The sequence below is a fragment of the Cynocephalus volans genome, chromosome 10 (assembly GCF_027409185.1).
Source record: "Cynocephalus volans isolate mCynVol1 chromosome 10, mCynVol1.pri, whole genome shotgun sequence".
Lineage (NCBI taxonomy): Eukaryota > Metazoa > Chordata > Mammalia > Dermoptera > Cynocephalidae > Cynocephalus > Cynocephalus volans.
In genome coordinates, this window is record NC_084469.1 from 112,727,650 (window position 1) to 112,753,057 (window position 25,408).

Below are 25,408 nucleotides of genomic sequence, written 5' to 3' on the forward strand. Positions count from 1 at the left end.
GTGTATAAATTCAATGCCATTCCAAGCAGACTCACTAAGGTCTATTTCAGAATTTGATAAAGTAACTTTGAAGCTCACCTTACAGAATAATCCTGTGTTGACCATAAAAGTTCTGAGACGCAGAAGAGGGAGCAGGGGCTCGTCCTCCTGGCCCTCGCCCTCTGCCCGGCTGCAGCCGCCCGGCCTCCCAGACGGGATGGCCACGCCGGACCGCCCTGACCCCCGCGCGCACCTGAGCCCCCCCCCCCCCCCCCCCCCCCCCCCGGCGCACCTAACCCCACGGCGCGCCTGAGCCCCCCGCGAGCGCACCTAACTCCCGCGCACCCGAGACCCCCTCCCCGCGCACACCTGTGCCCACTCCGGCCCCGCCCACGTCCACGCCCCGCACAGGCCCCGCCCCTTGTCTCCGCCCCGCCCAGCGCGGAACCGGCGGTCGATGGAGCAGGAGGTGCGGGCGCTGCGCGCGGCGGGCGGCTTCGGCCGGGCCCGGCGCCTGTTGGCCTCCGCCTCGTGGCTGCCGTGCGTGGCGCTGGGGCTGGCGCTGAGCTCCGAGCCGTTGCTCACCGCCCGGCCCGCGCACCACTGCCGGCCGGACCCCGCGCTGCTGCCACCCGCGCTGCGCGCCCTGCGCGGGCCCGCGCTGCTCGACGCCAGCCTGCCGCTCCAGGGCCCAACGCGCGTCCCGAGCCCCTGCCTGCTCCTGCGCTACCCCGAGCCCGCGCCCCGCACCCGCCCCGGCGCCGGCACCGCGCCCGCACCCGCGCCCAACGGCACGCGGCCCTGCACGCGCGGCTGGCTCTACGCGCTGCCCGCCGCCGGCCTGACGCGCAGCCCGGTCACCCAGGTGCGCCGCGCGGGTCTCCCGGGGCGCGGGGCGTGGACGGCCCGGGGTCCTCCGCTCGCCCGCGGCGCTGTCCACTGGGGGGTGTCGTGGGGGCGACCCTCCTGGTCTGACGGTGCCGGGCGCGAGGCCGGAGCGTGCGGCCGGGGGTGTCCGGGCGCGGGTGGGCGCGCTGGCTGGAAGCTGGGCCTGGGACTGGCTTCACCGCCGCCCGCGGCTTCGGGCCGGACAGGAGGGCCGCGGTCCCTGCAGGGGAGGAGGGCAGACCTCCGCTGTGCGGTGCCGGGGGACTGGGCCCGGGCGCGGGGCGGGGGAGGGGCAGCCGGCGCCCCCAGCCCGGCTCCCTCGCTCCCGCCCTCGGGCTGAGACCCTTTACCCCACTGCCCCGCCCCACGCCGGGGGACGGCTCCGGTGTGGGAAGTGGGACTGGTTGCCTCACTCCGCCGCAGCCTGAGGCTCCGAAACCTGCTCCTCCTGCCTCACACCTGCCCTCCTTTACGTGTCGGTTAATGTCCCATCAGCTGTCACAAACGTTCGCATTGAAAAATGAAAACTCTAGTGTAGCGCGACCCCAAACAGCCAGTCAAGCGCGGAGAGAAGAGGCGCGAAGCTGGGTCAAGGGCCCTCGCCGGGAAAAGCTCTCGAGCAGCTCGGCAGCCGGTTCCCGGAGTCGCTCTTGAAAGGGGCGGGGGCGGGGGGAGGGGCTGACTTCTTCAGCTTGTGTCAGAGCTGAAGCCCCTCGACCGGGTGGGGGCGGGGGGAATAGTGTTTATGGAGCCGCTGAGGCCACGTGCGTCCCTGGGATCTCTGCACAGCAGGTGGGAACTAAGGTCAGACAAGGGCCAGCCGTGGTGAGAATGACGGTGGGGGAGATCCCATCAGGAGAAAAGCAGAAACATGAGGGTGGGAAGACCCCCATCCCGGCTGGGGGCTGCATATGGATGTCTTGGAGACCCCAAGTCATTACCACCTTAGGACCAGGGTTTGTCCCAATTCTGAGCAAAGATCACCAGTCAGGACCAAGTCCCTTGCCCTCTGGTGCCTCAGTTTCCACTTCTCTCCAGGGAGGGGTCGGAGCAGGACATCCAGACCCCTACAACCAGGCAGCCACCTGGGATTCCTTGCCTCTCTCTGTCCCCAGCAAGGGGAGGGAGAGGGTCCGGGGCTGGTCTATAGATGGCTGGTGTCCTCTGCAGTGGAACCTCGTGTGTGAGGATAGCTGGAAGGTCCCGCTGGAGCAGGCAAGCCACCTCCTGGGCCGACTGTTGGGCTGTGTCGTCCTGGGCGCGGGCTGTGACCGGTGAGGTGCTGCCCCTCCCTGCTGCCCCGCAGCCCTCCCCAGGCCCAGCCTCCCAGCCGTTGGGGTCAGGGTTAGGGTTAGGGTCTGGTGATGTGGCCTGCAGCCTCAGGGCATAGCCAGACTGTGTGCCACTGGGATGCGGGTGAGACCCCTGGGCTGTCCTGATCTATATCCATGTATGTCCCCCACTGCCCACCAGGTTTGGCCGCCGAGCTGTTTTTGTGGCCTCTCTGGTGCTGGCCACGGGCCTGGGGGCCAGCGAGGCCCTGGCTGCCAACTTCCCCACTCTGCTGGTCCTGCGGCTGCTCCATGGGGGGACTCTGGCGGGGGCCTTCCTTGCCCTATACGTGGCTCGTGAGTATCTGGGCGCTGCTCAGGGAGGGGTGCCCACTGAGGCTGTTGGAGGGGGCAGTCTGCAGGGGAAGCCCCCATGCACACTCGCCAAGGGCCTTCTCGAGAAGGTGGAGGCATGGTTTGCTACAAGCTCTTCTGTTGGGCAGGCCAGTGATTAATCCCCACAGCCCCAAACAGAGCGGGCCTCAGGCTGTCTGTGTCTGCCCCAGGCCTGGAGCTGTGCGACCCCCCGCACCGCCTGGTCTTCTCCATGGGGGCCAGCCTCTTCTCAGTGGTAGGCACTCTGCTGCTGCCTGGCCTGGCGGTGCTACTGCGGGACTGGCGCCTTCTGCAGGGGCTGAGTGCCCTGGTAACTGGACTCCTGCTGCTCTTTTGGGGGTAAGTGTGGTGGGAGCCAGGCCAGTGGCCACATGGGGCCAAGTGTGCACCTTTCCTTGGCACCTCCATTCCACACTGGGAGCATGGCCATGGCACGGGGTTACAGGAAGCCACATCGGTGTCCCGCCCCCTGCATGCAGGGAGGGGCACTGACCTCTGCTGTTGCTTCGGAGAGGAGGTGGAGGGAGCCATGGGCATCCTCACCAACCCTGCAGGTTCCCAGTCCTGTTCCCTGAGTCTCCCTGCTGGCTACTGGCCACGGGGCAGGTGGCCCGAGCCAGGAGGATCCTGTCGCACTTTGCGGAAGCCAGCGGTGTGGACCCCCAGGATGGCCCCTTGGAGGAAGAAAACTCCTTGGCTACAGGTAATGGGCCAGCTGGGGAGGAGGGAAGAGGGCCTTGGGGAGGCACCGCCCCTCACACCCACTTCCCTGTCTCACGGCCACAGAGCTGGCTGCGCTGTCTACAGGGCACCCCCAGCCCCGGTACCACTCCCTCCTGGGGCTCCTGCACACTCGCATCACATGGAGAAACGGGCTTATCCTGGGCTTCAGTTCGTGAGGAGAGGGAGAGGAAGGGCAGGGGTGGGGTGGGGAGGGGGGTCTGCACCCTCTTTGGGGGTGGGCATTTGGTCCCCAGTATCTCCCTGCTCTGGCTGAGCCCACAGCTTCACTCTCCCTCCTAGGCTGATCGGTGGGGGCATCAGAGCCAGCTTCCTCCGCATCCTGGCTCCCAGCGAGCCTGACTTTTATCTGCCCTACTTCCTGGAGGCCTGCCTGGAGGCAGTGGCCACAGTCATCCTGCTCCTCATGGCAGATCGCTGTGGACGCCGCCCTGTCCTGCTGCTGGGCACCATGATCACAGGCCTGGCATCCCTGTTGCTCCTTGCTGGGACCCAGTGTGAGCTTGGGGCCCCAAGAGGCCATACAGGGGTCATTGTATTTGGGCTAGGGGTGTGCCTGATGGGGGGTGCTGGACACTGAGTGCAGAGCTCGGGGGCTGTCCTGGGATCAGCCCCTTCCCACGGCCATAGTGCTAAGGGGGAGGTGGTACTAGGGGCCTGAGGCCCAGGGCAGAAGGACCAGCCTGCTATTCTCTTCACTCTGTCCATCTTCCCATGTACAGTTGGGGACACCGAGACCCAAAGAGTTAGGAGGCCAAAAGGATCTTCCATGACAGGGCTAAATATAAGGACCCTGTCCGGGCCAAGAACACTTGCCCCAGGCAGAGTGCAGCACGGGAGTGAAAGGCTGGGGCCGGGCCTGGTGAGCTGTGCCTGGTGTTCTGGGCATACCAAGGCCCATCTACATAGGGCAACTCCATCATGTGTGGGCTCTTGTTCCAAAGCATTCAGAATTTCAGGGTAATTCTCAAAATTGGAAAGAAGGTGGACAGCACGGCATTAGCTTAGCTGGCCCTGGGTGGACACTGTTAACATGGGCTGCGACTTGGGGTCAGGAAGAACTTCCTTAGGACCTGAGCTGGGCTGGAATCAGGCTGCAGAAGACAGGGTCCCTGGCCAGGTCCCTCAGAGAAGGCGGGAGATGGGGGCTTGGGAACAATGTGACCATATGGGGGTGGACAGCTCTGGGGAGGGAGAGGCCCTGAGTGGTCATGGTGGAAGGCCGGGGGGAGAACCTGGGAGCCCCTGTCTTTTTGTCCCCAGACCTGCCGGGCTGGACCATGCTGTCCCTCTCTGTCCTGGGGCTCCTGGCTGCCCAGGCCGTGTCTGCACTCAGCAGCCTCTTTGCAGCTGAAGTCTTCCCTACCGTGATCAGGTGAGCGAGCTTTGGGGTTGCCCTGAAACACAGCAGGGCCTAGGGCCCGGGACACCCCAAGGAGGCCCTGTCCCCATGCCTCTCCTCTCCAGATCCCTCCGTTCAATCTCCACTCAGAGCTCAGCACTGCCCTCCTCCCAGGGGGCCAGGGACACTGCTCCGAGGTTTCTGGGCACATGGCTCAGGAACTGAGGAAGGGGAGGGAAGGAGAGGGAGGCCTGAATGGAGAGCAGAGATGAGAGCTTTGAGGGGTGGCAGAACTCGAGGAGAAAAATCATTTTCTCATTTTCCAGTGGAAGGAACAGAGTTGTCCCAGGGCAGGGAGGTTTGTTCAGAAGTTTGTTTCCTTAAGCTCCACACCTTAAGCTCTGCTGAGACCTCCCCTGTCCCTGACAACGGGAGCCCATGCACGTGTCCATGTGTCCACCTGTCCACCCCTCTCTCTCCTGCAGGGGGGCCGGGCTGGGCCTCGTGCTGGGGGCCGGGCTCCTGGGCGGGGTGGCTGCCCCGCTCACCGACATGCAGGGCAGGCAGGGCTTCTTCCTGCAACATGTGGTCTTCACCTCCCTGGCCATCCTTGTCCTGCTCTGCGTCCTGCTGCTGCCTGAGAGCCACGGCCGGGCACTGCCCCAGTCGCTACAGGACGCTGACCGCCTGTGCCGCTCTCCACTCCTGCATGGCAGCCCGCACCAGGACCACCTGCCCCTGTTGCTGTCCTCCCACCCCCAGCCTCAGCAGCTCTCATCCTGCCTGGTGGCCCCATGAGCCTGGAAGGGGAAACAGTTGAGCACCCCAGATGCCTGGCTCAGGGTGATAGCTGGACAGATACACATCCTCAAGGCCACGTGTTGGTGCAGGCAGGAGAGGTGTGGGCATGACGTGCAGGCATCCTGGCTGGGCCCCTTGCTCCTGGGGGCCCTGGGGCTCCTCCTGCCTCAACCACCTGGCGCAGGGGATAAAGGCTCCTGTGGGACTTGGCACTCTCCTGGTTCTTCTCTCAGGCTGCACCTGGGCAAGAGGGGACCTTGCCCTTTGCCCATCCCCCTCTGGGCTCTCTAGCCTGGAGCCAGAGCTCGACAGCCCCTCCCACTGCTCCAGCTGGCCCGACTGGACTGGCCGCATCCCTGTCCTTGGGGGCATGGTCAGTGTGGTGCTGGGTGCCAGCTTGTGTTGGAGAGATGAGCACATTTTTAATTGAGATTTACCCAAGAGGCTGCTTGCTTTCTTACAAAGATGAGGTCCACTCATGGGAGGCAAAGGTGGGTGTGGGGGTGTGGGGTTCCCAGTGGTGGCCACAGGGAGCAGCTCTCCCGACCCTGGCAAGAGGGTGCCTCCTTCTGGTCACCCCACTCCACACTCTGAGGCCTGTGGGGGGTGGGGCCGGTGCCTTCCATGGAAGCATCTCCCCACGTGGCCAGGGACTGGCATGTCCAGGCAGATCCCATATCAGGCTATCCACCCTCTGTGTCTGGGTGGAGATGTCCCCAGGAGGAAGCCGCCCCCCCTGGCTGGGTGGCCATATCCAGACAGCATGTTCAGACCCTCACTCTGGCCCTCATGGGCGCCCGTACATGTCCGCCAGCCGGGTGAAGCGGGGACCCCAGTCCCGCAAGTAATCATAATCCTGGTCCTCGTCACCAAGGCTGGACAGGATGGAGCTCAGCGTCCCAGCCACGGAGCCGTCCCCCTCGTAGTCATAGATGAGAGCTGTGTCATAGGGTGGCACACTGGGGTCGCTGTCTGCAGCCTCCAAGCCCTGTGCAGAGGCCCCAGAGCTCAGGACCTGTGCAGAGGCCAGCCTGGCTCCCCATACTTCTCCTGCCACAGTACAGCACAGGGTCTGCCCATGGGGGAGACCCTGCTCAAGGGGGAGGTGGCCCTCCCTGAGCGCATGGCAGCAGGGGCCCCAGGGGAGGGTTCCCTGTGGGCAGCTCTCCTTCCTTGGGGCGGGGACATCTGCCAGCCCTTTCCTGAGGGCTCTGTCTTGCCCCAGCAAGGTGGGAGGGAGCTGGTCCTCCACCATGTGTCCTGTACACTACAGCCAGAACCCAGGGCCTCGAAGAGCCCGTCCGTAAGGCCAGCTGGTCTGCTTTGTACAGGCTTCGCATCCACCTGCCCCAGTGGGACACATGCTCCTAACCAGAACCCACTGTGCCTGCCACACTCAGGGTGGTCCTCACGTTTGCTGGGGCTTTCTGCGAGCCAGGGCAGACGCAGATTACCTATGTGCTCCCACTCTGCCCACTGCCCACCCAAACCACATTCTGGACATCTCCCATGTTGATGACAAAGGTTCTTAAGGCTGTGTCCATACTGCTCCGGACACCTCAATTCCCAGGATAGTGCCGAACCCCGGCTCCCTTCCCCTAACAGCTGCAGCACTGAGGCCCAAGGCCCCAGCCTGACACACACCACGGAATCTTCAGTGTGTGCACCCGTGCACATGTGTACGTGTGTCACCATTCCCCTGGCCCCCTCCTGCCCAGAGGCACCTACATCACTGATGAAGTCCAAGATGTCAGCAGGGCTGGTGGGCAGCATGCGGGGAGGCTGGGGGGGCAGGTGCCCATACGGGGTGTCCCGCCGAAGCGGCGGCCGGCCCAGAGGAGCTGTCAGCTTTGTGGGGTGGCGCAGCTGGTTTATGTCATAGGCATCCTGTGGGCAAAGTAAGTGGAATTAAGCCTCAGGTCATTGGGACAGCCCTGGGCTGGAGGCCCAGGAGAGAGCTTGTTAGGAGGCTTCTGGCCGGCTTGCTGGGAGAAGACCAATGACTGGGTTCACTGGGGACCCCTTTCCCCAGGCTCAGCATTTCCAAGCCCCCCCTGCCCCGACCCTCACCTGGTCCTCCTCCCCGCCCCCCTGCTCATCGTAGTTGAGGATGTTGTCCCGAAGTTCGTCCTGCAGCCCGTACATCAGCCCCTTGTCCTGCGACCGCTGCCGGCACCGCGTGCGGAGCACCATGAGCAGGACCAGCACTGGGGGCGAGGGGGGGACAGGCTGGAGCTGGAGGGGCTGCGGGACGGGCCAGGGGGTGGAGGAGCAGGGCTGCGACAGGGGGTCCGGGAGCGTGGGGATGGGTGGTGGGGAGAGGCTGCCTGCGGGGTGGGGCAGGGGGCGGTGGGGACACAGCCCGGGCACTCACGCAGCAGCGCTGCGGCACTGGCCAGCATGGTGAGCAGCGCGGCCAGGCTGAGACCCGCGTGCCCGGCCCGCAGTGCAGCAGTCCCGGGCAGGCAGGCGCCATCAGAGCTGCAGTGACACACGGTCACGTTCAGCAGCTGCTCGCGCTGCTGGGGCGGCCGCCCCGAGTCCCGGAGCAGCAGGCGCAGCACGTGTGGGCCCTCGGTGAGCCGGAGCCGCGGCTGCAGGTGCACGTGGGTCCCTGCGGGGGGCACGGCGGTCAGCGAGCACCTCTCCAGCCAGACTCCCCAGCGCTGCCCTCCTCATGCTGGGACGAGGTGAGGGTCCCATGATCCCGGGCCTCAGTTTCCCTGTCCACCCACCTCCAGGTCCTGCCCAAGCCCCAGGTTGGGGTAGGGGAGGCAGCGCACCATTGACCTGGCTGAGGCTCCAGTTCTGGCCAAGCTCCGGGAGACTGGGGCTCAGCTGGAAGTGGAAGGGGGCCCCATGGGGGGGCAGGTCCTCGTCTGTGGCGCCCAGGAGGAGGCCGGGACCCTGGTGCGGCTCACTGCACAGGCTGCTGGGCGGTGGCGGTGGGGCCAGCACAGGGGCGTGATCATTGACCTCTAGGATCTCGATGGACAGGGTGCCGGTGGCTGTGCTCGGCGGGGAGGCTGCAGCAGGCGAACCCAGGTCAGCTCAGTCTCCCTGCCCCAAGCCCACGGCCCACCCTGTCAGTCTGCTTGGCGAACTGCACAGCTCCAAGCCCGTAGTACGGGCAGGGCCCTTGGGCAGTGACAGGGATGCCCAGGCAGAGAAAGGTCAGGTCAGAGAGCCGCAAAGCCAGTGGTGGGCTGCCGGCTCACCGTCATCGCAGGCCAGGATGATGGCCCTGTACCAGCCGTCCTTGAGGAAGGGGGAGGCCGGGCTGAGCACGCGCTGGGTCTGGATCCGGCCGGTAGCTCCGTCCACCTGCAGCCAGTCCTCGGGGTCATAGTCCTTGGAGTAACTGTTGGTGGGAGGGGAGGTCTGGTCACACATACGCCCACACAGATCTGACGGGAGCTGCATACGCCCACACAGATCTGACGGGAGCTGCTGTCACCGAGCCCTCTGTGAGCCTTAGAGAACAGGCCTCTCAACAGCCCTAAGCTGGAGTTTCTGTCCCAACTGACAGATGAACCAACTGAGGCTCAGGAAGGCAGAGCAGCCAGTGACTGAGTGACAGCCGGGATTTAAAGCCGAATGGTACTGGGCCCATGCAGGGGCGCCGTGGGGAGACACATACACAGGCTGGGTGTTGGAACTGGGGGTGGCGGGAGTGGGGGGTGAAATTAAGACATTAACAGCCAGTCCCCAGGAGCAAGGGCTTGCAGGAACAGATGTGGCTGGTGCTCAGAGGCCTGTAGGGAACAGACTGTGGCTGTGGCAGTGTGTACCATCTGGAGCCCACCCCTGTCCTATGGGACAAGGTCACCCCAGTATGGGACAAGGCTCGCATGGGACTTGACACCCTTGCTGGACTCTCAGGAACGCACACAGACAATCCCTCCACCCTCTGACTCTCAGAGCCCACGGGCCCCCTCAGCAAGAATGGGGCTGTTAGCTCCCCCACCTTGCCCCCAGAGCCTGGGGAAAGCCCCACCTGAGCCTCTGCAGCTGCTGTGTGTCGGGGTCTCGGGCAGAGAAAGTGGCCACAGGGGTTCCCGGGGGCGTCCCCTCGGCCAGGCTGGTCCGCAGTGGGTTCTCCTGGAATACGGGGGCCTCGTTGGTGTCCTGCACCCGCACAATGACCCTGGCCTGGCCCTGCTGGGCCCGGGGGGCAGCTGCCTGCAGCGGGGCCTCATTCTGCACCGACACTTTGAGCTCGTAAAGCTGGCGGCTCTCATAGTCCAGGGGCTGTGGGAAGAAAGCAGCAATGGCCACCTGTTCAAGATGCACATCTGGGCATCTGAGGACAGCTCCTACAGGGGAGCCACTCCCTGGATCCGTCCTGAGATCCCCTGTGTTCCTTCTTCCCCTTTTTAACCTTGAAAAAATAAAAATGATGTAGGACAAAAACGCACAAACAATAATATAAAAAGAATGACACAAATCCCCATCACTCAAAATGAATTTGTTGGGTGTTGTGGTCGGTTTTACGTGTCACATGGCCAGGAAGCAGTCCCCAGTGACCCCAACAAACTCACACGGGTATTGCTGTGAAGGAATTTGGTGGAAGTGGTCAGCCTCTACGGTCAGTTGTTTTAAATGAAGGAGATTATCCTGGGTGATGAGGCTGGACCTCACCCGCTCAGGCGAAGGCTTTAAGCGCAAAACTGCAGTTGATCTGAGGAAGGAGACGTCCTGCCTCAAGACCGCAGCGTCGGCTCTGCCTGAGGATTTCAGACCTGCCCAGCCAGACCCCACAACTGTATGAGTCAATTCCTCGCAATAAAGCTCTTAATATACCAATATCTAAATACATCTATGTCTACATGTGTTATGTGCATACATACACCTGCACACACGTGTGTATCTCCAGCTGGTTCTGTTTCTCTGGTAGAACCGGCACTGACACAAGTGTGCTGTTGTGTTCTGTACTTGGATTTCATACATAAGGAGGGAAAATGCTGTAGATCACGGACCGTGGTCAGTGGGGCCTGGACCTGCGGTCCCAGCATTGCCAGTCCACAGGCTGGGGCTGGGGGCTCTGTGCCCTCCCTCTGCTGTCTCTCACCCAAGGATGCACATGAGGTCCCAGTAGCCCTGGGGAGCTCAGGACATGGCTGACAAGTGGGGATGCCCATGCCAGACCCAGCCAAGGGCAGCTGTAAGCTGGGGCCACTCACCTTCACCACGGAGAGCACACCGGCGTTGGTCTTAGGGTCTGTGCGGATAGTGAACTGCCCGTCGGGGTCACCTTCCAGGATGGTGAACTTGGCTGCCCAGTTGGGGGAGCCTGGCAGGTCCCTGTCCTCCACTTCTAGCCGCCCCACATCCACTCCGCTGACAGCCTCTGTGGCCTCCATGAAGGACTGGGGGAGCCCAGCCTCAGTTACCCACTAGTCCTCCAGATCTGTCTGCTTCATGCCTCACCGCCCCCCAGGGACCCAGGGCTCAGTTCCAGGCCAGGCCACATAGGCATGCCACCCTCTCCTGGAGAGCAGGCATCCTGCTCTGCAGAGGCCTCTCCCGGCTCTTGACCATCACTCATTTGCAAGCACCTGCCTCTGTAGACCCTCTGGAGTGGACTTCTGTGCTCCCCTTGCAGGACCCTTCTCCAAAGCATGCCAACCTCCCACCCCCACATGAAGCCTCTGCCAGTCGCCGGAGAAGGGAAGGGGCAGCCCCAGGCAGGGACTGGTGCGGGTGGGGGAGGGACAGTGGTGGCACCTCATCCCTGGTGAACTCGGGGGCATTGTCATTGATGTCGTCGACGGAGATGACAGCGGAAGCCGTGGCTGTGAGGCCATCTCCAGACATGTCGGCCACCTGCAGGGTCAGATTGTACACGGCGACCACCTGGGGACACCGTGGCACGGGGTCAGAAGATGGAGTCCCAGGCAGGGCAGAGTGCCAGGGCTGGTGGGTCCCCCGAGGCTGGGAGCCAGGCCCTGTGGCGGGCTCAGCCCTTACAACAGGATGGGTGGGGGAGCTGGGGCGCGGCTCACCTCGCGGTCCAGCCCCACTTGCACTGTGCGGATCTCCCCCGTGTGCTCGTCGATGCTGAAGAGCTCGGGGCTGCCTTGCTCCAGGATGGAGTACCGCAGCGCTGCATTGTCTGTTTCTGGGTCGTCGGCATCCGTGGCCTCCGCCCTGGTCACATAGGTGCCTGGGAAGGACAGGGAGGTGTTTGGGCAGCGCCCACGGAGTGCGCAGGCTCTGCGGTTCCGACACAGCTTGACCTCGGGTGGGGCAGCCTGTGCTCGCCTCGCTCGCATCGCTGAGGCCGGGGGCATGCGCCACCCCCAAGTCCAGGCGCTTCTCATGGCCACCCACAGCCCATATGGGCCGAGAAGCAGGAGCTTCAGATAAACGTCCGATCAAGAGCTGACCCCAGACACCAAAAGAGGAGACCCCAACCCCCAGGGAGAGGACAGAGCCACTCACAGCGGGCCCTCCTGAGGACTGCCCTCTGCCCCCCTGCAGAGGTGCAGGGAAGGTGAGGCTGGGGTCTTCTCCTTCCTGAAGGATGTCAGCACATGTCAGCATGTGTTCGATCAATGATGGTAAAATCAGCTGCTGGCCCAGCCCCAGGGGGTTAAGGGCCTGTGCAGAGGTGGGACTGCTAACCAGGTAACTCCTGGCACAGTACTGGACCCAGGCCAAAGCCAGAAGGAATGTTCTTAGTAGGCTTCCCCTAGCAGTCCTCAAAGTACCCTCTGTGTTTAAAAAAATTTTTTGGTGGCTGGCTGGTGCCTGGTGCAAACACTGCGCTCTCGCCAACTGAGCCAACGACCAACCCCCACCCTCTGTGTGTTCTACGGGGGAAGAGGTTACGTGCACAGCGTGGGTGGTGGGCTGGTCTCTCACCATCTGAGAAGGGGTTGTAACAGGCGCTAGAGCGACCCTGGGGCGCTCCAGCAGGTGGAGGTGGAGGTGCCACTCAGAAGTGGGGACTCGTGGCAAAGACACATAAGCACAGATGGGAATGAGTCCACTCACGCACATGCATATACATGCGCTCACACACGTGTGCACACGCATACAAGTGCACACGTGCACTCACTTGTATACACAATGCACACGCACGTGTGTACACATGTACACCCATGTCTGCAGACATGTAGGAACAAGCATAAGCATATGAGGGCATTTCAAGAAGATTCTGGAAAAATGGAATTAAAAGATAATAAGCATCTTTCCATGGGCCTCCTGCAGTGCTGTTCCCTGTTGTGTCTGCTAAAAGGGCCCAGACCAAAGTCAGCTTGCCGGCTCCACCATTGGGCAAATCTGGGTGGTACAAGCAACAAAATAATAATGAGTTATAAGCCAACGGGTGAAGCCTGCTAAAGTCTGGTGTGGGGCGGCAACACACAGGCCTTTGGCCACACCGCAGGATCTGATCCAAGGCAGCAGCAGGGGTCTGCCCAGACCACCACCCACGGCCCCTTGCCCATCTACAGAGGACCCGAGGAGACCTGTGATGATCACACATGGGAAGCAGCCCACGGCAGCAGGCAGCAACACGCATGCACAGAAGGGGCTCAGGAGCCGGGCGGGCGCTGCAGAGAGCCAGGTGCTGGTGACGGAAATGCAGGGTGGCCAGCACAGCCACAAACTGGGACTTTCTTTTGCTCTACAAGTCACTGATGCGGTGTTTGAAACGGAATAAAGTCTGTAGATGTGATGTTAGTATCGTGTGAATGTTAACTTCCCGGTTTTGACAACACACCAAGGCTAAGTTATCAGAAAGCGCACAGTGAAGTGTTTAGGAACGACGAGGCATCAGGTCTGCAGCAGCGCAGTCCAGGAAAGAGCACAGAAGGAGGGAGCGAGGAAAAAAAGAAAGAATTAAAGCAAGTTCATAAACATCACGTCTCTGTGAAAGGTGTGCAGGGATTTTTTGCAACTTTTCTCTAAGTCTAAAATTATGTCAAAGTTAAAAATGTAAAAGTAAAAAAAAGATTATCATTTCAAATCTTGAAAAACAAAAAATGAGATAAAATAAGTGCCAGAGGGTGTAGTTTTGTGGTCAATCAGCACCTTGTCATCCTGAAGCACAGACTCCCCTGGGATTTGACCAAAACCCCAGGATCAGGGTGGGAGGAAGGGGGCCCGGCCCTGCCCTGGGAGCGTCAGGCAGCCAGCCTGTCCTGCAGGACATACGAAGGGCACGGGTATGGTTTGCTTGGGATCAAAACGTAGAATAAACAGGGCCGAGCCTGTGGCGCACTCGGGAGAGTGCGGCGCTGGGAGCGCGGCGACGCTCCCGCCGCGGGTTCGGATCCTATATAGGTAATGGCCGGTGTACTCACTGGCTGAGTACCGGTCACGAAAAAGACCAAAAAAAAAAAACAAAAAAAAAAACGTAGAATAAACAAGCAACTAGAGGGAGCGACTGCCCAGAGGCTGTGGGGTTTCCTCCTGGGTGATGGAAATGTTCTGGAACTAGCAGAGGTACTGGCTACACAGCACCGTGAATGTACTGATGCACTGAACTGTTCACTTTAAAATGGTTCATTTTATCTTATGTGAATTGCACCTCAATTAAAGGAGGAGGAGGAACAACCAGAGCTGTGCCATCAGGATTCTTCCCTTTGTGTTTCCTCTGGGTTTGAAATTTACATTGAACTGTGAAGTGGCTTAAGCCGACCTGTGGAAATGCCATCTTGGAGACTCTGTTTACCCAGTTGTAGACTCTTTGAAGGACCCTCTGAAATCCCTGCTTACGGGAAATCCTGGGCTTCCCACCTACCCGGAGCCCTGCACTGAAGCCCTCCCCATGGCTGGGAACTGGGGGTGGGGTGGGGGCACGCTGGGCTCCACCTCACCTGGGACAGCGCCCTCAACCACTCGGCCAGTGAACACCTCTTGCTGGAAGGTGGGCCGGTTGTCGTTCTGATCCACAACCACGATCTCCAGGTCTGTGGGGTCCTCCAGGGTGGACCCTCCCAGGTCCAGGGCAAAGGCCCGCAGCTGTTGAAACAGAGAGCAAGGGCTGGCACGGTCCCCCCCAAATCTCAGTGGCTCCCATCAAGGACATGCAAAAGGGACAGAAAGTGCAGACTTCGTCTCTAGGTGGAAACACCAACTTAAACAGGTGAGTGAGAACTTCCCCAAAGGGACGTCTGCCTTCTCTTAGCAGACTGGTGGCCGCCATGCTCTCCCCCTTGCCTTGGCCACCAGGAAGCTCACGCTGTTTCACGTGCCACTGAAGCAACACGCTTATTAGGATTCCTGGTCTCCTTTTCTCTATATGATTTTGGCTCCTCTTAAAGTTTAATTCTCCTGTGCACGTGAAATTTTACACTACCTCCTCTCCTTTTGGAGAATGTGCATGATATAATCTCCAGGTAAAAATACTAATAACTTTCTGTGTAAGGGAACCAAGAGCTGTTTCTTAAAGTCTGAAGGACGATGTAGGGCATATGAGAGTAAATCTTGCTTCTGAAAAGGCAAGGGCAGGGGCCTCCTTTCCCCAGGTCAGGAGTGAAGGGACACTGTGCAGAGTCCAGGTGGGGGTGGCAGATGCTCTGCAGGGACCTCAGGGGTAGCTCCTTACCTCCCCCTGCCGCCCTTTCTCTCAGACCCCAGCCCTCCGAGGGGCTACCCCAAACACAGTGGCTGCTGCTGGGGTTCTCATGACACCCCCATCCCCACCAAAGAGGACCAGGATCCATGGAGAGCCTCAGACGGTCCCTCCTCCACGGACCCGGGTTGTCCATCTGTTAAATAGGAACGTAATCCCGAACGCCTGCTTCCTTGGGCTGCAGGTCCCAGGTCCCAAATTCCTGCTCCCCCCACAATTAGAGGTGTGCCCAGCTTTCACGAGAGCTGGTGGTTTGGCCTGAGGCCCACCACACTGGGGACAGAAATCTGGGTGAGCAGAGGGGCCTTGGCTTCCCACCAGGCCTCCTCGAGGAGGCAAAGGCCGGATTGGGTGGGCCCCCACCCTAAAGCGGTCGGTCTTCTCGCGGTCCAGCATGGCATTAAGGAACACCCGCCCGGTGAACTTGTCTATGGAGAAGACGCCCCGTGGCTCCTCGTCCACGCCGGGTCCCTGGATGCTGTAAATGACACTGCCGAGCTGCTGCTTGTCCGACTTGATCTGCCGGGCAGGAGATGGGGCTGGAAAGTGGTGCTCCCAGGGACGGGGGTCCCGCCCTCTCCACAGACCCTCAGGCCCCTTCCCTGGCTGGGAGCAGTGAAAGTCCAAGGCTCTGAGGGCTGGGGGCAGGAGAGCCCACTCTGTGGCCTGAGGGTGTCCCAGTCCTAAACCATGATCTCAGTCTCAGCTCCTGGTGTCCTCAGGACCCTGGTCTCTAGGGACACATCTGGCGTGTGCACGAAGCGGGTGCAGTGCACGCTCAACTAGCATCTATCCAGTGTCCAGAGGGTAAGCAGATGGAGTCGCCACCACAGAGTCCAGCCTAGAGGGCTTGTCCACCGGGGCTGGACGTGTGCTCAGGGTGTGCATGTGGCCCAGGGCTGTGAGAGGGTCTTCCAGTCTAGCTTTTGGCCCAGGTGAGAAACCCAGAGCCCTGGTGAGCCGCCAGCCCTCCAACCTCCGGCTCAGCTCTAACAGCAGTTGGGGGCTCCCCCCAGCTCCAGGAGACCTCTTGGGAATGGGGGGACACTCCATGTGTAAACCTCAGGGGACCCACTGGGGACAACCAGGCCTCCCATGTCACCTCCCGCCCCCTCAGCCCCCTCACCTGCACCAGGGGGTAGGGGAGGCGCTTGTGGTTCTCAGACACACTGATGGGGGGAATGACCCAGGCTCTGCGCACACGGCCCAGCGCAGGCGCCCGGCGCCAGGGGTATAGGGTGGTAGGCTTGTGCAGCCCGGGGACCCCCACACACAGGCCAAGGCTCTGCAACAAAGACAGACCGCGGTCACACAGTGTGAACATCTAGAGTGCCCCACATGCCAGGCAGGCAGCAGGAAGCTGAGAGCCCCCAAAGGAGGCCCCGAGACAAAGCCATGGCCCTGGGTGGTGGGCCAGCCACCAGCCTGCAGCAGAGCCCTGAGCTGTAGGTCTTGGGGGGCTGGCAGCCACACCCCCAAGTGTCTAGTCCTCAAAGTCCCAATAAAGCAGTCTCTCCCACACCCCATCTGTCTCCTCCCCTCACCCTGGAGCTTCCGAATTCAGAGACCCCCATCAACAGGTGTCAGCTGGCTGGGAGGGAGCGTCAGGATTTGGTGCCCCTGCTCAGCTCCCACCGTGCCCCGGCGCTCCATGTGTGCTCAGGGCTGGGGATGGCAGGAGGTGTGGGGGCAGGGGAGGTGCTCAGTGCTCTGCACCCAGGTGAGACACCGGTGAGGTGAAGTCCTGCCCAGGCTCCCCCCTCTGGAGGCAGCCTCTGCCCCTCCCCAGCTCTTGTTCCCCAAGAACCTGGGGCTGGGGAGGAGGGACAGGGCAGGGGTCAGCACCACAGACAAGTATAGCTGCTGGGAACAACCGCGGCCCCTTCCAGGAGCCTGTGCGGGTGGGGACTGCGGAGGGAGGGTTGGCACGAGGCAAACAGGTGGTACATGGGGGCCCTGTGGGTGGACCTGTCGAGGTGGCTGTCCCTGCCCCTCACAGCTTGAGGTCTTGAGGGTTGGTCGAGTTGGCCAGGCCAACACCTGCTTTTGTCCAAAGAGCTGCAGAGAGGGGATGGGCCACCTGAGCATCCTGCCCAGGGTGGGAACCTTGGGCCAGTAAACAGCACGAAGAGGGCACCTGCCCAAGATCCAAACTCTCCCAGACCCACAACTTCTGCTCCCATTTGTGACCTCAGAGCTCTCAGATGGGAAAACTGGGGCTGAGAGTCATCCAGCAAGTCACAGTGGCATTGGCAGTGGCTCCCAAAACACATCTGACTTTCCTGGGATTGCCCTGGCTTCAAATATGCGGTCTTGGTTCCCAGCTTCTAGACTGGGCTCTGGCATTGGGACCCAGCCTCCCACCAGGGTGACCCCCCCCCCGCTCTCTGATTTGGAGGGAAGCCTAGACGGAGGGGACAGTCTCTGCACGTCAGAAGCATCAGAGGACTTTTAAGACACACCTGTGCTGGGACCACCCAAGCCCCAGAAGCCAGCGTTCCTGGGTGGGTCACAGTGGGGTTCCTGAAAGACCCTTGACCCCGACCACAGCCCGGGCAGAGGCTACAGCAGTGGACACGGGCAGAGCCCTGCGCTGACCTCACCCTGCCCAGGGCCTTGAGGGCTGGGCTCAGGCGTAGAGATGTTGAGGGGCGCTCATGCTCCCCAGTGGCAGTGAGGTTACCAGGCCAACACCCTGTGCAGCTCCTGGGGGGTCGGACGCGGATAAGGGCCGTCAGGGCCCAGGGCAGGGATTGTGGAGAGAGGGGCTCAGTCACCTGTGGGGACACAGCTGGGTTTGGCTGCGAGCACGAGTGGTGCCCCCACCTGGTGGCTGCCCCTAAGCCCAGGCAGGGCAGGCGGGCTGGGGGCACGCAGAGGGGACAGCCCCCTCCCAGAGCCTTTTCCAACACTGTGCTCCAGGGTCTCCAGGCTCCCAGGCCTTCTCTTGGGTTGATTTCCCTCCCCACAAAGGCTCTACCCTGCCCAACAGCACTTTCTTTGACACTGTTGGAATGTTCTAGAACTGCTCTGCCCAATAACCACAAGCCACGTGGTACTGTGGAGTCCTTGAAAGGTGCCTAGCACAACTGGGGAGCTGAACTTTTGAGTTATTTCATTTCACTTAGTTTAAGTCACTGAGTGTGGCCGGGGCTGCCTGTTGGACACATAGCGCCACGCCTGGCCTTAGCAAGGGTGGTGAGGCCTGGGGTCCGGCTACCTGCTCTCCCCAGCCTTGGCCCCCCCTTCCCAAGGGGTCCCCTCATTCAAGGGCAGAGCATGGCACCGGGCGCAGAGGCATGGGGGTGGGGAGACCTACAGTTGGAGAAGCTGAGGCTGTGGGTGGGCAGGTTTCTGGGCCCCAGGGCCAGGGTTGTAGTGGGAGTGGCAGAGAGGGTTGGGAGGGGTGTAGGCACCATGTTGCCCCTGTGCCCCAGGCCTCCCTCTTGGGGGCCATCCCTCCACCCCCACCCAGGACAGAAGTCCTCAGGCCGGTGTGCTGCCCAGGAAGGGCAGGAGGAACAGGGGATACTAGAGACATCAGGATGCAGGAGAGGGTCTCACGCAGGTGCTGGGGGTCTGGAGGGCAGGGCAGACCCTGAATAGGGATGTACGCTGGGCCCACTTCCTCAAAACCACCCCCCTTTCAGGCAGCCGCCCCCTACCTGGTCTCAATGTCGTCCTCTTCGCAGGAGGGAGGCCTGAGTCCCTTCCTCAGGACGGCAGGTGGCTGGGATCTGGGGAGGCTCATGGCCTTCCCACCTGGCACTGTGTCCAAAGATTTGTGCCCTGCTCCCCAGCACCTAACCAAGTTCCCAGCCCCATGCTGAGTGAGGAAAGGGACATCAGGGAGTCATGGGATGACATGAGCAGCCTGGTGCGCTGAGGAGTCCAGACAGACACTAACAGGTGACCTGCAGCTTAGCTTTCGTCTGTGAAATGGAGCGCTCTGGACTTGGGGGTGGCACCCCCTGCCTATGGGACCCAGACTCAGAGGGCTCCCTTCCAGCCAGGGCAGGCTGGGGCTCTGGCCCCGTGCCCCTGCCAGGCTCTCTGGCTGCCTGTTCTCCTCCAGGACCCCAAGCCCCTCAGGAGCTGCCAGCTGGCCTCCTGGTCCCACTGGCTTCCACTAAACCTCTCTCCCCGCTTCGGCCAAGATTGCAGTCCATGGAGGGCTGGGGACATGGGGTGGGGGGCTGGTCCCTCAGGAGGAGAAAGCAGCCACTGGTGGGGTAGGGGTGGGGGTGGAGGTGGCGGGGAGGGGCTGACGCCTCTCTGGCTCTCTCTTTCCTCCTGGCTCCTGACCACCTGTGTTCCCAGGCCGGCAGAAGTAGGTCCCCAAACGCCGTGTTGACAGATTGGCCAATGGCTGTGACATCCACACTGAAGCCAACCTCCCCTGGTGGGCTCTCGGCCCCCTGCTGGTGGGACCCGGGCCACCTCCTCCATGGCCCACCATCCTGTGTTCAAGTCCTCACACCTGCAGGGGCCCTGGGTGTCCAGAGAGGAGCAGACCCTCTTTTCAGACATGAGGCGGAAGAGGACAGGCTAGAGGCTCACTGGCTGGTGCCCCCGCCCGCAGGAAGCTCTGCCTGACAGATGGCAGTGCTGCCTCCGAGCTGGCCAAGCCAGCCAAGCCCAGGCCACTCCAGGTCGGGGTGTGTTCCTGCCAAGTGAAACCTGCCTGCCCGGCATGGGGGGCCTTAGTCATGGCTCCAGTGGGTACGGGGGCTGCTCCGGAGCGCTTGCTGGGCCAGCTCTGTGCCAGGCCCTGAGAATGTGCCCCTCGCCACCTCAGTCCTCATAGCTCCTGGGATCCGGGTGGACATCACCTCATCTCACAGCCCTGGAGAGTGAGGTTCAGAGAGGCTGAGGCACTCACTCGAGCCACACAGGCCAGGCTGGGATTTGTGAGGTCGAGTCCTGAGCCTGGCTCTGAGGTGCTGTCACTCAGAACATGTGGGGCGGCACCTGCCCCTACCTCGGCTCTGTGGACCCTGCATGGCTGAGGGGGACCAAGATCACCCCCCACCCCAGGAAGAGCTTCCACCCTTTCCTTATCCAGCTGCTGCCAAGCCTGCGCCACCCTCCATCCCCCAGCTGCCTGGGCCCGACGCCCATCAGCTTGGCCCTGTGCTGGGTGCGGTTGAGGCAGAGCCTGGGAGTCCTGGGTCCCCGGCCTGTCCACAGCCCGAGTTCATGAGGTCAGTGGAAGCCACAGAGCCTTGGCAGGCCCCCTTGCCCAGATCAGAGACTGCGGTGGGTGTGGGTGGATGGGCTGCAGCCGACTCCCGGCTCTCAGGGGGCATTTGTGCAGCCAGCTCTTTGTCAGCCCAGCCCCTTCCCAGAAGACGTGGCCAGCTGGAGGGAAGGCCTGGGAGCCGCCTTGGGGAGCTCGGACATCCGGTGCCACAGACAAAGCCACACGGACACAGCTAGCTCACCCAGACCCCCGCCCACTGGGCGGGAACAGAAGCCTGTGCTTTTGTAGATTTTGGACATGCGCTCTTGTATACCTGTCCACTTTCTCTGTCTCCTCCAACCCCACGCCAGGCCAGACTAACAGGATTACAGACCCACTTCCCCAAAGTGGGTGCCCAACCACACCGCCAAGCTCATCCTTGACCAAGAACCTAACAGAACCATCTGGAAGCCCTAGAGACATCAGGGCCACTGCCTGAAGCCAAACTACTGGAACCCCCTCCCCTCCCTGGGGCTGGGTGACGAAGCTCCCCACGCTCACCTCACCAAGTGCTGGCAAGTGCTTTACAAACACCACTGAGAGGGGGAAGTCACCACCCGTGCCAGGAGCACAAAGGGCATCAGAGGTGGGCCTGGATTGACACTCAGGAGTCCCCACGCAAGGGAGCCGGACACCCCCTCCCTCTCGGCACACGGTGGACTGAACTAGCGGCCCCTCTGGGGCTCCTACAGCGCCTGTCCGGGTTGGAGGAGCAGAGCAGGCCGCTCCCCAGCCTGCAGGGTGCAGTGTCCTGGCCAAACCAAGGCGGGAGAGCGTTTTCTATCCCCCCACCCAGTGCAGTTGGGCCAAACCTCACAAAATGTCCAGATGGCGGTGGGCTGGGGAAGGGCTTCTGGGGCCGGCCTCACACCTGCCGCAACCGACTCTCCAAGGAAGGATGTTCCTGACACGCCTGGTGAGAGCGTGGGTGGGGTTTGCATGGGAAGGGGGAAAGAAGCCCCTGGCCTGGACTCCCCACAAGCTTCTGAGGCCTGAACCCCTCCCCTAGGCTGGAATCTGGGGCCACCCTGTCCCTGGACGTCCAGGCATGCCAGGAATGGAAGCAGCTGTCCTCCCGGACCAGAGGGGCCCGAGCGTCTCCCCAGCAGGCCCCACCCTCTCCAGCTGCTGCAGGCTTCAGAGAGGGATGAGGATGGGGTGGCCTGCAGGGACAGGGGGAGCGGGGCAGCTGTTTCTGCCCATCGGCACTGCCCTGCCCCCACTGGCAGGACAGACTCAGCTGTGCCCAGAGCCACAGTGTTTGGTGTTCGGAAGCTGTCCTGCCTGCCCTGGAGAGAACGACGGACCAGGAGCCACTTCTCTTCGTGGCCTCTACTACTGTCATGTGGGCTAAAGATCCCCCCACCCGGCCCTGGAGAAGCCACTGTGGGCAAGGTCTTCTTCCAGGCACCCCCCAGCCCTGCCCAAGTGGTCCACACCTGTAAAGCCCCCAGGGGTGCTGCTGAGGCCCCAGAGACCACGTGGCTCCTGAAACTGGGACACAGGTATGGGGCCCTTCCCAGCAGACTGGGGGTTTCTCTGAATCACCCATGTTCCCCCATTCCTCTGCCATCCCCCCAGCTGGGGTGGGGTCCCTTGTGTAGGCCCAACGACTCAGGACAGTGTGGGTGCAGGGGCCACTTCTGAAGACATGGTCCACACCCCCTGGTGTCACCCTGGGGCTCAGTAGGCTCAGCTTTTAGAGATGACTGGGGCAGGGGAGACAGATGCCTCTGCCAAGGCCCCAGAACTATGGCCCTGGCCCAGAGCCCACCAGAGACAGCCCTGCTGGGCCAGGCTGGCCTGCCTGGGGGTTTCCGGAAGTGAAACCAGGATTGTCCAGGAGGCAGCCACAGGACCCATGTGGCTGGGCAAAACGACAAAAGTCTGAAAGCTGAGCGGGTGTGTGTGTGTGTGTGTGTGTGTGTGTGCAGGGTCCTGACACAGACATGTTTTGGTAGGTCTGGAAGAAAGTCCCTCAGACCGGAGCTAATCTGAGCCAGGCCCCACTGGCTGGTCCCCTACCCCCATTCCTAGGAGCCTCCAGCTGTCTGGGGGGTGGGGGGATTCTTCAATAGCCCTGGGGGAGGAAAGGGGATGGGGAGAGGGGAGGCCTCTGGAAGGGGAAGAGAAGCCAAGGGGAATCCAGCTCCCCTCCTCCTCCCACACCCCCAAACTCAAAGGAGCAGGGTCTCCAGGAATGTCTAAACAAGCACTGGGCTCACAATGTGCCTGTCGGGGTATGTGGGGGAAAGGCTGTCCCCAAAGCGAGTGGGGGGCTTTGGAGGCACGGCACCTTCAGCAGGCAGGTCCCGGTGTATGAGGGCAGCCGGTCTTCCAGGTAGAGGGCTGCGGAGGGTACAGGTCCTGGCAGCCAGGCTGTGCTGGGCTCAAGGGTGCCCAACTGGATGTGGGCAGCTAAGGCCGGCTGGTGGGGCCATTGTCTCTGGGGCGGGGGGTGGAAGGGGCAGTGGGAAGGCTCAAAGGCCAGGATGAAAGTGGCTGAAGCCACGAGGCTGGGTGCCCTGCGGAGGCAGCTGCTGGGGGCCAGCTGAGGTTTCAGCCCCTGACAGCTGATCAGGCCGGAGCTGGGAGGTCTGTGGGAATTAGAGGGGCCTCAGAAAACCCCTGCAGGGGGTGCTGGGACAGACGGCTCCCCTCACCAGCGCCCAGCGCTGCCTGACTGCCTGATGAATGATACTGAATAGCACCCGAGAACCTGCTAAGCCCTGTTACCTGTTAGATCTAAGAGGTGAGAGGCCATCCTGTTTACAGGACCACATCCCAACCACTGCCCGGCCCTGGCCCTGGCTCAGCAACCCCTGGAGACAGGGGTCACTGAAGCCACATCCTCTGCAGCCAGGCCCCAGCCCAGCACCGCCCAGCAGCCCAGGACATGAGGAGACGTGGCACTGTCCAGGAAGTGCCCATGGTGGGGATCGGAGACCCCACTTCTGTTTACTCCATCTTGCTGCCACGTTGGGGAGACCAGGGTGCCCGGGGCTGGGATCAGGGTCCCTGGCTCTATCAGCCCAGGCAATGCTGCAGGATCTCCAGGTGGACACAAGGACACAGCAGCTGTCCTGGGCGGGGACACAGCCCTTGTGTGGGATGGTGTGTGCTGGGACCTGGCTCCCTGGGGTACTCTTAGAATTCATGTTCCTCGAGGGCTGAGTCTGCAGCTGCCCCTGCCGGCTGGGGACATGGGGGAGTGGGTTCCCACACCACCCAGGACTAACACGGGTCATGTGCCGGCCCAGGCCACGGACATGGAGTCCCTGCGCAAACCCAGCACCCAGATCCCCCAAGACCAGCAACCCCAGACCCTGGCAGGATAGAGGAGGCTCTGCCTTCCACCTCCAAAGGGAAGGGACCGCTGGGTGGTCTCCTGCCTGTCCCCCAGCGTGGCTCCCAGTCCTGGAGTGCTTCCCCCAAACTCCCAGGTGGAGGCGGTTACACTCGCTCCTGGAACCCTGTGGGCACAGAGCGCACCGCTTCCCACAGCGTTCCGGAGAGCGCGGCACCCACCCCGGCCCCCGGTTCACAGGCCCCCCGAAGGGCGGCCGGGCCAGCGCTCCTGGGGAGGCCCGCAGGGCTCCCCTGAGAAGCTGTCGGGGCCTGGGGTGGCAGGGACCCCGCGGGCGCCGATGCCTTACCTGGGCCAGCAGCCCGAGGGCCAGGAGGAGCGCGGCATCCATCGGGGCCGGCGGAGGGGAGAGGCCAGGGCAGGAGTGTCGGGGCGCGGCGGCCGGCGTGGCGGCCCCTCCGCTAGGGCCAAGGAGCTCGGCCCGGCTCGGCCCGGTTGAGTGACAGCGCGAGTGCGCCGGGCAGAGTGACCGCACGTGTGTGGGCGGGGCCGGGGCTGAGTGACAGCGCGAGTGGGCGGGCCGCGGGCAGAGTGACCGCACGTGTGTGGGCGGGGCCGGGGCTGAGTGACAGCACGTGGAAGGCCTCTTGGCGGCCGAGGCTGGGCCCGGCGGGGCGAGGGGAGATCCCTGGGCTCGCAGAAGTCAAGAGTGGAGGGGGAGGGAAGGCTCTCAGAGAAGTCAGGGGTGGGGGGGACGGGGCTAGGCCAGACTGGATCCATTAGTTCTCAGTTTCACTGTTGTTTGAACTTGCCAGGCACGTCCCTGCCTCAGGGCCCTTGCACTGTCCATTCCCTCTGCCTGGAGGGCCCTTCCCTCAGCTATTCCCAGGCTGGCTCCCTCGCGCCTCCAGGGTTTTGTCCAATGGCACCTCCTCACCACCCCACTGCACCTCGCAGGTTCTTCACATGGTTGTTTACTGGCTCCCCCACTGGCCTGGAGCCCCACAAGGGCTGGGGTTTGTTCTCCGCTGATTCCCGGTCCAGTGTGGAGGAGGGGCAAACGGACACCTAGCCCAGGGCCCAGCCTGGGTGCAGAGCAGGACAAGGTGATGCGGTCTCCAGGAGGGGAGGGGTTGCAGGGGTCCCCTGGGGGGCCTTGGGCCTCTTCTTCGTCACCCAACTCCTCATCTACTGGGGAGAGGAAAGGGTTAAGTGAGGATGGGTGGACCAGGGAGACTCCCTGCCTCTGCAGGCCTGGGTGGGGCCCCTAGAATACCTGGACTCAAGAATTACATTCTAGGGAACAGAGGGGATGGGGCGGGCTGGCCAGGAGGGGGCTCCTGAGGAGGTGACCTTTGGGTAGATAACTGTGACATGAAAGGCTGGAGTGGGGCCAGGGGGTGTGGTCTGCGACCAGAAGGGGCTCAGGCCTGAACCTCTGCTCGGCTCTGCAGCTGGAGAGCGTCTGTCCCCACAGTTGTAGGCCCCAGGATCGTCTGCTTTGTGCATGCTCTGCAGACGGTGGTGCGCCATCCCAGATGGGCCAGTTGGCCCTGGCAGCCCAGGGTGAGGCGTTCCCTTCCTCCCCTCAAGTCCTTGTGGCCAGCGGGCAGGTTCCCGGTCACCCCAGCTCTGAACCCGCAGCTCCTGGAGAGAAAGGGCTGTGTCTTAAAGCAACTGCACCTGCAGCAGCACAGTGCTGCCGGGTGAACAAAGGGTTTGCATCTGCTCAGTGCCCCCGAGAAGGAACAGGAGTTACAATCCTCATTGCAGAAGAGGGTCTGAAGCTCCAGAGAGGGCCCGGGCTCCTCCAGGAAGCGGCAGAGTTGGGACGCCACCTGAACCCTTGCTACTC

At 62.3% G+C, this 25,408-nt stretch overlaps 2 protein-coding genes across 3 annotated transcripts; one reads left to right on the forward strand and one right to left on the reverse strand.

Annotated features, from left to right (window-relative positions):
* Nucleotides 1-436: 436 nt before the first annotated feature.
* SLC22A31 (solute carrier family 22 member 31) lies at nucleotides 437-5,415 on the forward strand. Its single transcript, XM_063110086.1, has 11 exons — nucleotides 437-786; nucleotides 1,488-1,501; nucleotides 1,682-1,689; nucleotides 2,038-2,141; nucleotides 2,341-2,495; nucleotides 2,705-2,873; nucleotides 3,089-3,232; nucleotides 3,310-3,429; nucleotides 3,558-3,772; nucleotides 4,539-4,650; nucleotides 5,103-5,415. Exons 1-11 carry the CDS (start codon nucleotides 437-439, stop codon nucleotides 5,413-5,415), a joined length of 1,704 nt encoding a protein of 567 aa, XP_062966156.1.
* Nucleotides 5,416-5,815: 400 nt separating this feature from the next.
* On the reverse strand, nucleotides 5,816-24,067 carry CDH15 (cadherin 15). 2 transcript variants are annotated; one of them, XM_063112400.1, is made up of 14 exons: nucleotides 23,903-24,067; nucleotides 16,131-16,289; nucleotides 15,368-15,523; nucleotides 14,247-14,391; nucleotides 11,424-11,584; nucleotides 11,146-11,274; nucleotides 10,602-10,787; nucleotides 9,416-9,669; nucleotides 8,637-8,779; nucleotides 8,202-8,444; nucleotides 7,793-8,032; nucleotides 7,489-7,625; nucleotides 7,147-7,305; nucleotides 5,816-6,406 (listed from the first exon to the last, which is right to left on the reverse strand). In XM_063112400.1, exons 1-14 carry the CDS (start codon nucleotides 23,942-23,944, stop codon nucleotides 6,206-6,208), a joined length of 2,355 nt encoding a protein of 784 aa, XP_062968470.1. In that variant the 5' UTR covers nucleotides 23,945-24,067; the 3' UTR covers nucleotides 5,816-6,205. The 2 variants fall into 2 exon arrangements, with proteins under 2 accessions (XP_062968470.1, XP_062968469.1); XM_063112399.1 differs by lacking the exon at nucleotides 23,903-24,067 and adding an exon at nucleotides 21,059-21,202.
* Between the last annotated feature and the right edge of the window lie 1,341 nt (nucleotides 24,068-25,408).

What these genes read in the sequence shown, in the direction of transcription:
- SLC22A31 (XM_063110086.1), top strand. Translation starts at nt 437, where the DNA reads ATGGAGCAGGAGGTGCGGGCGCTGCGCGCGGCGGGCGGCTTCGGCCGG. An exon ending in CTGGGCGCGGGCTGTGACCG is followed by an intron (nt 2,142 to 2,340) that starts GTGAGGTGCTGC and finishes ACTGCCCACCAG; the next exon opens with GTTTGGCCGCCGAGCTGTTT. An exon ending in GAGGAAGAAAACTCCTTGGC is followed by an intron (nt 3,233 to 3,309) that starts TACAGGTAATGG and finishes ACTTCCCTGTCT; the next exon opens with CACGGCCACAGAGCTGGCTG.
- CDH15 (XM_063112399.1), bottom strand. Translation starts at nt 21,187, where the DNA reads ATGCAAACCCCACCCACGCTCTCACCAGGCGTGTCAGGAACATCCTTC. An exon ending in TCCCCTACCCCCTGGTGCAG is followed by an intron (nt 15,524 to 16,130) that starts GTGAGGGGGCTG and finishes CCTGCCCGGCAG; the next exon opens with ATCAAGTCGGACAAGCAGCA. An exon ending in GGTTGAGGGCGCTGTCCCAG is followed by an intron (nt 11,585 to 14,246) that starts GTGAGGTGGAGC and finishes TGTCCTTCCCAG; the next exon opens with GCACCTATGTGACCAGGGCG.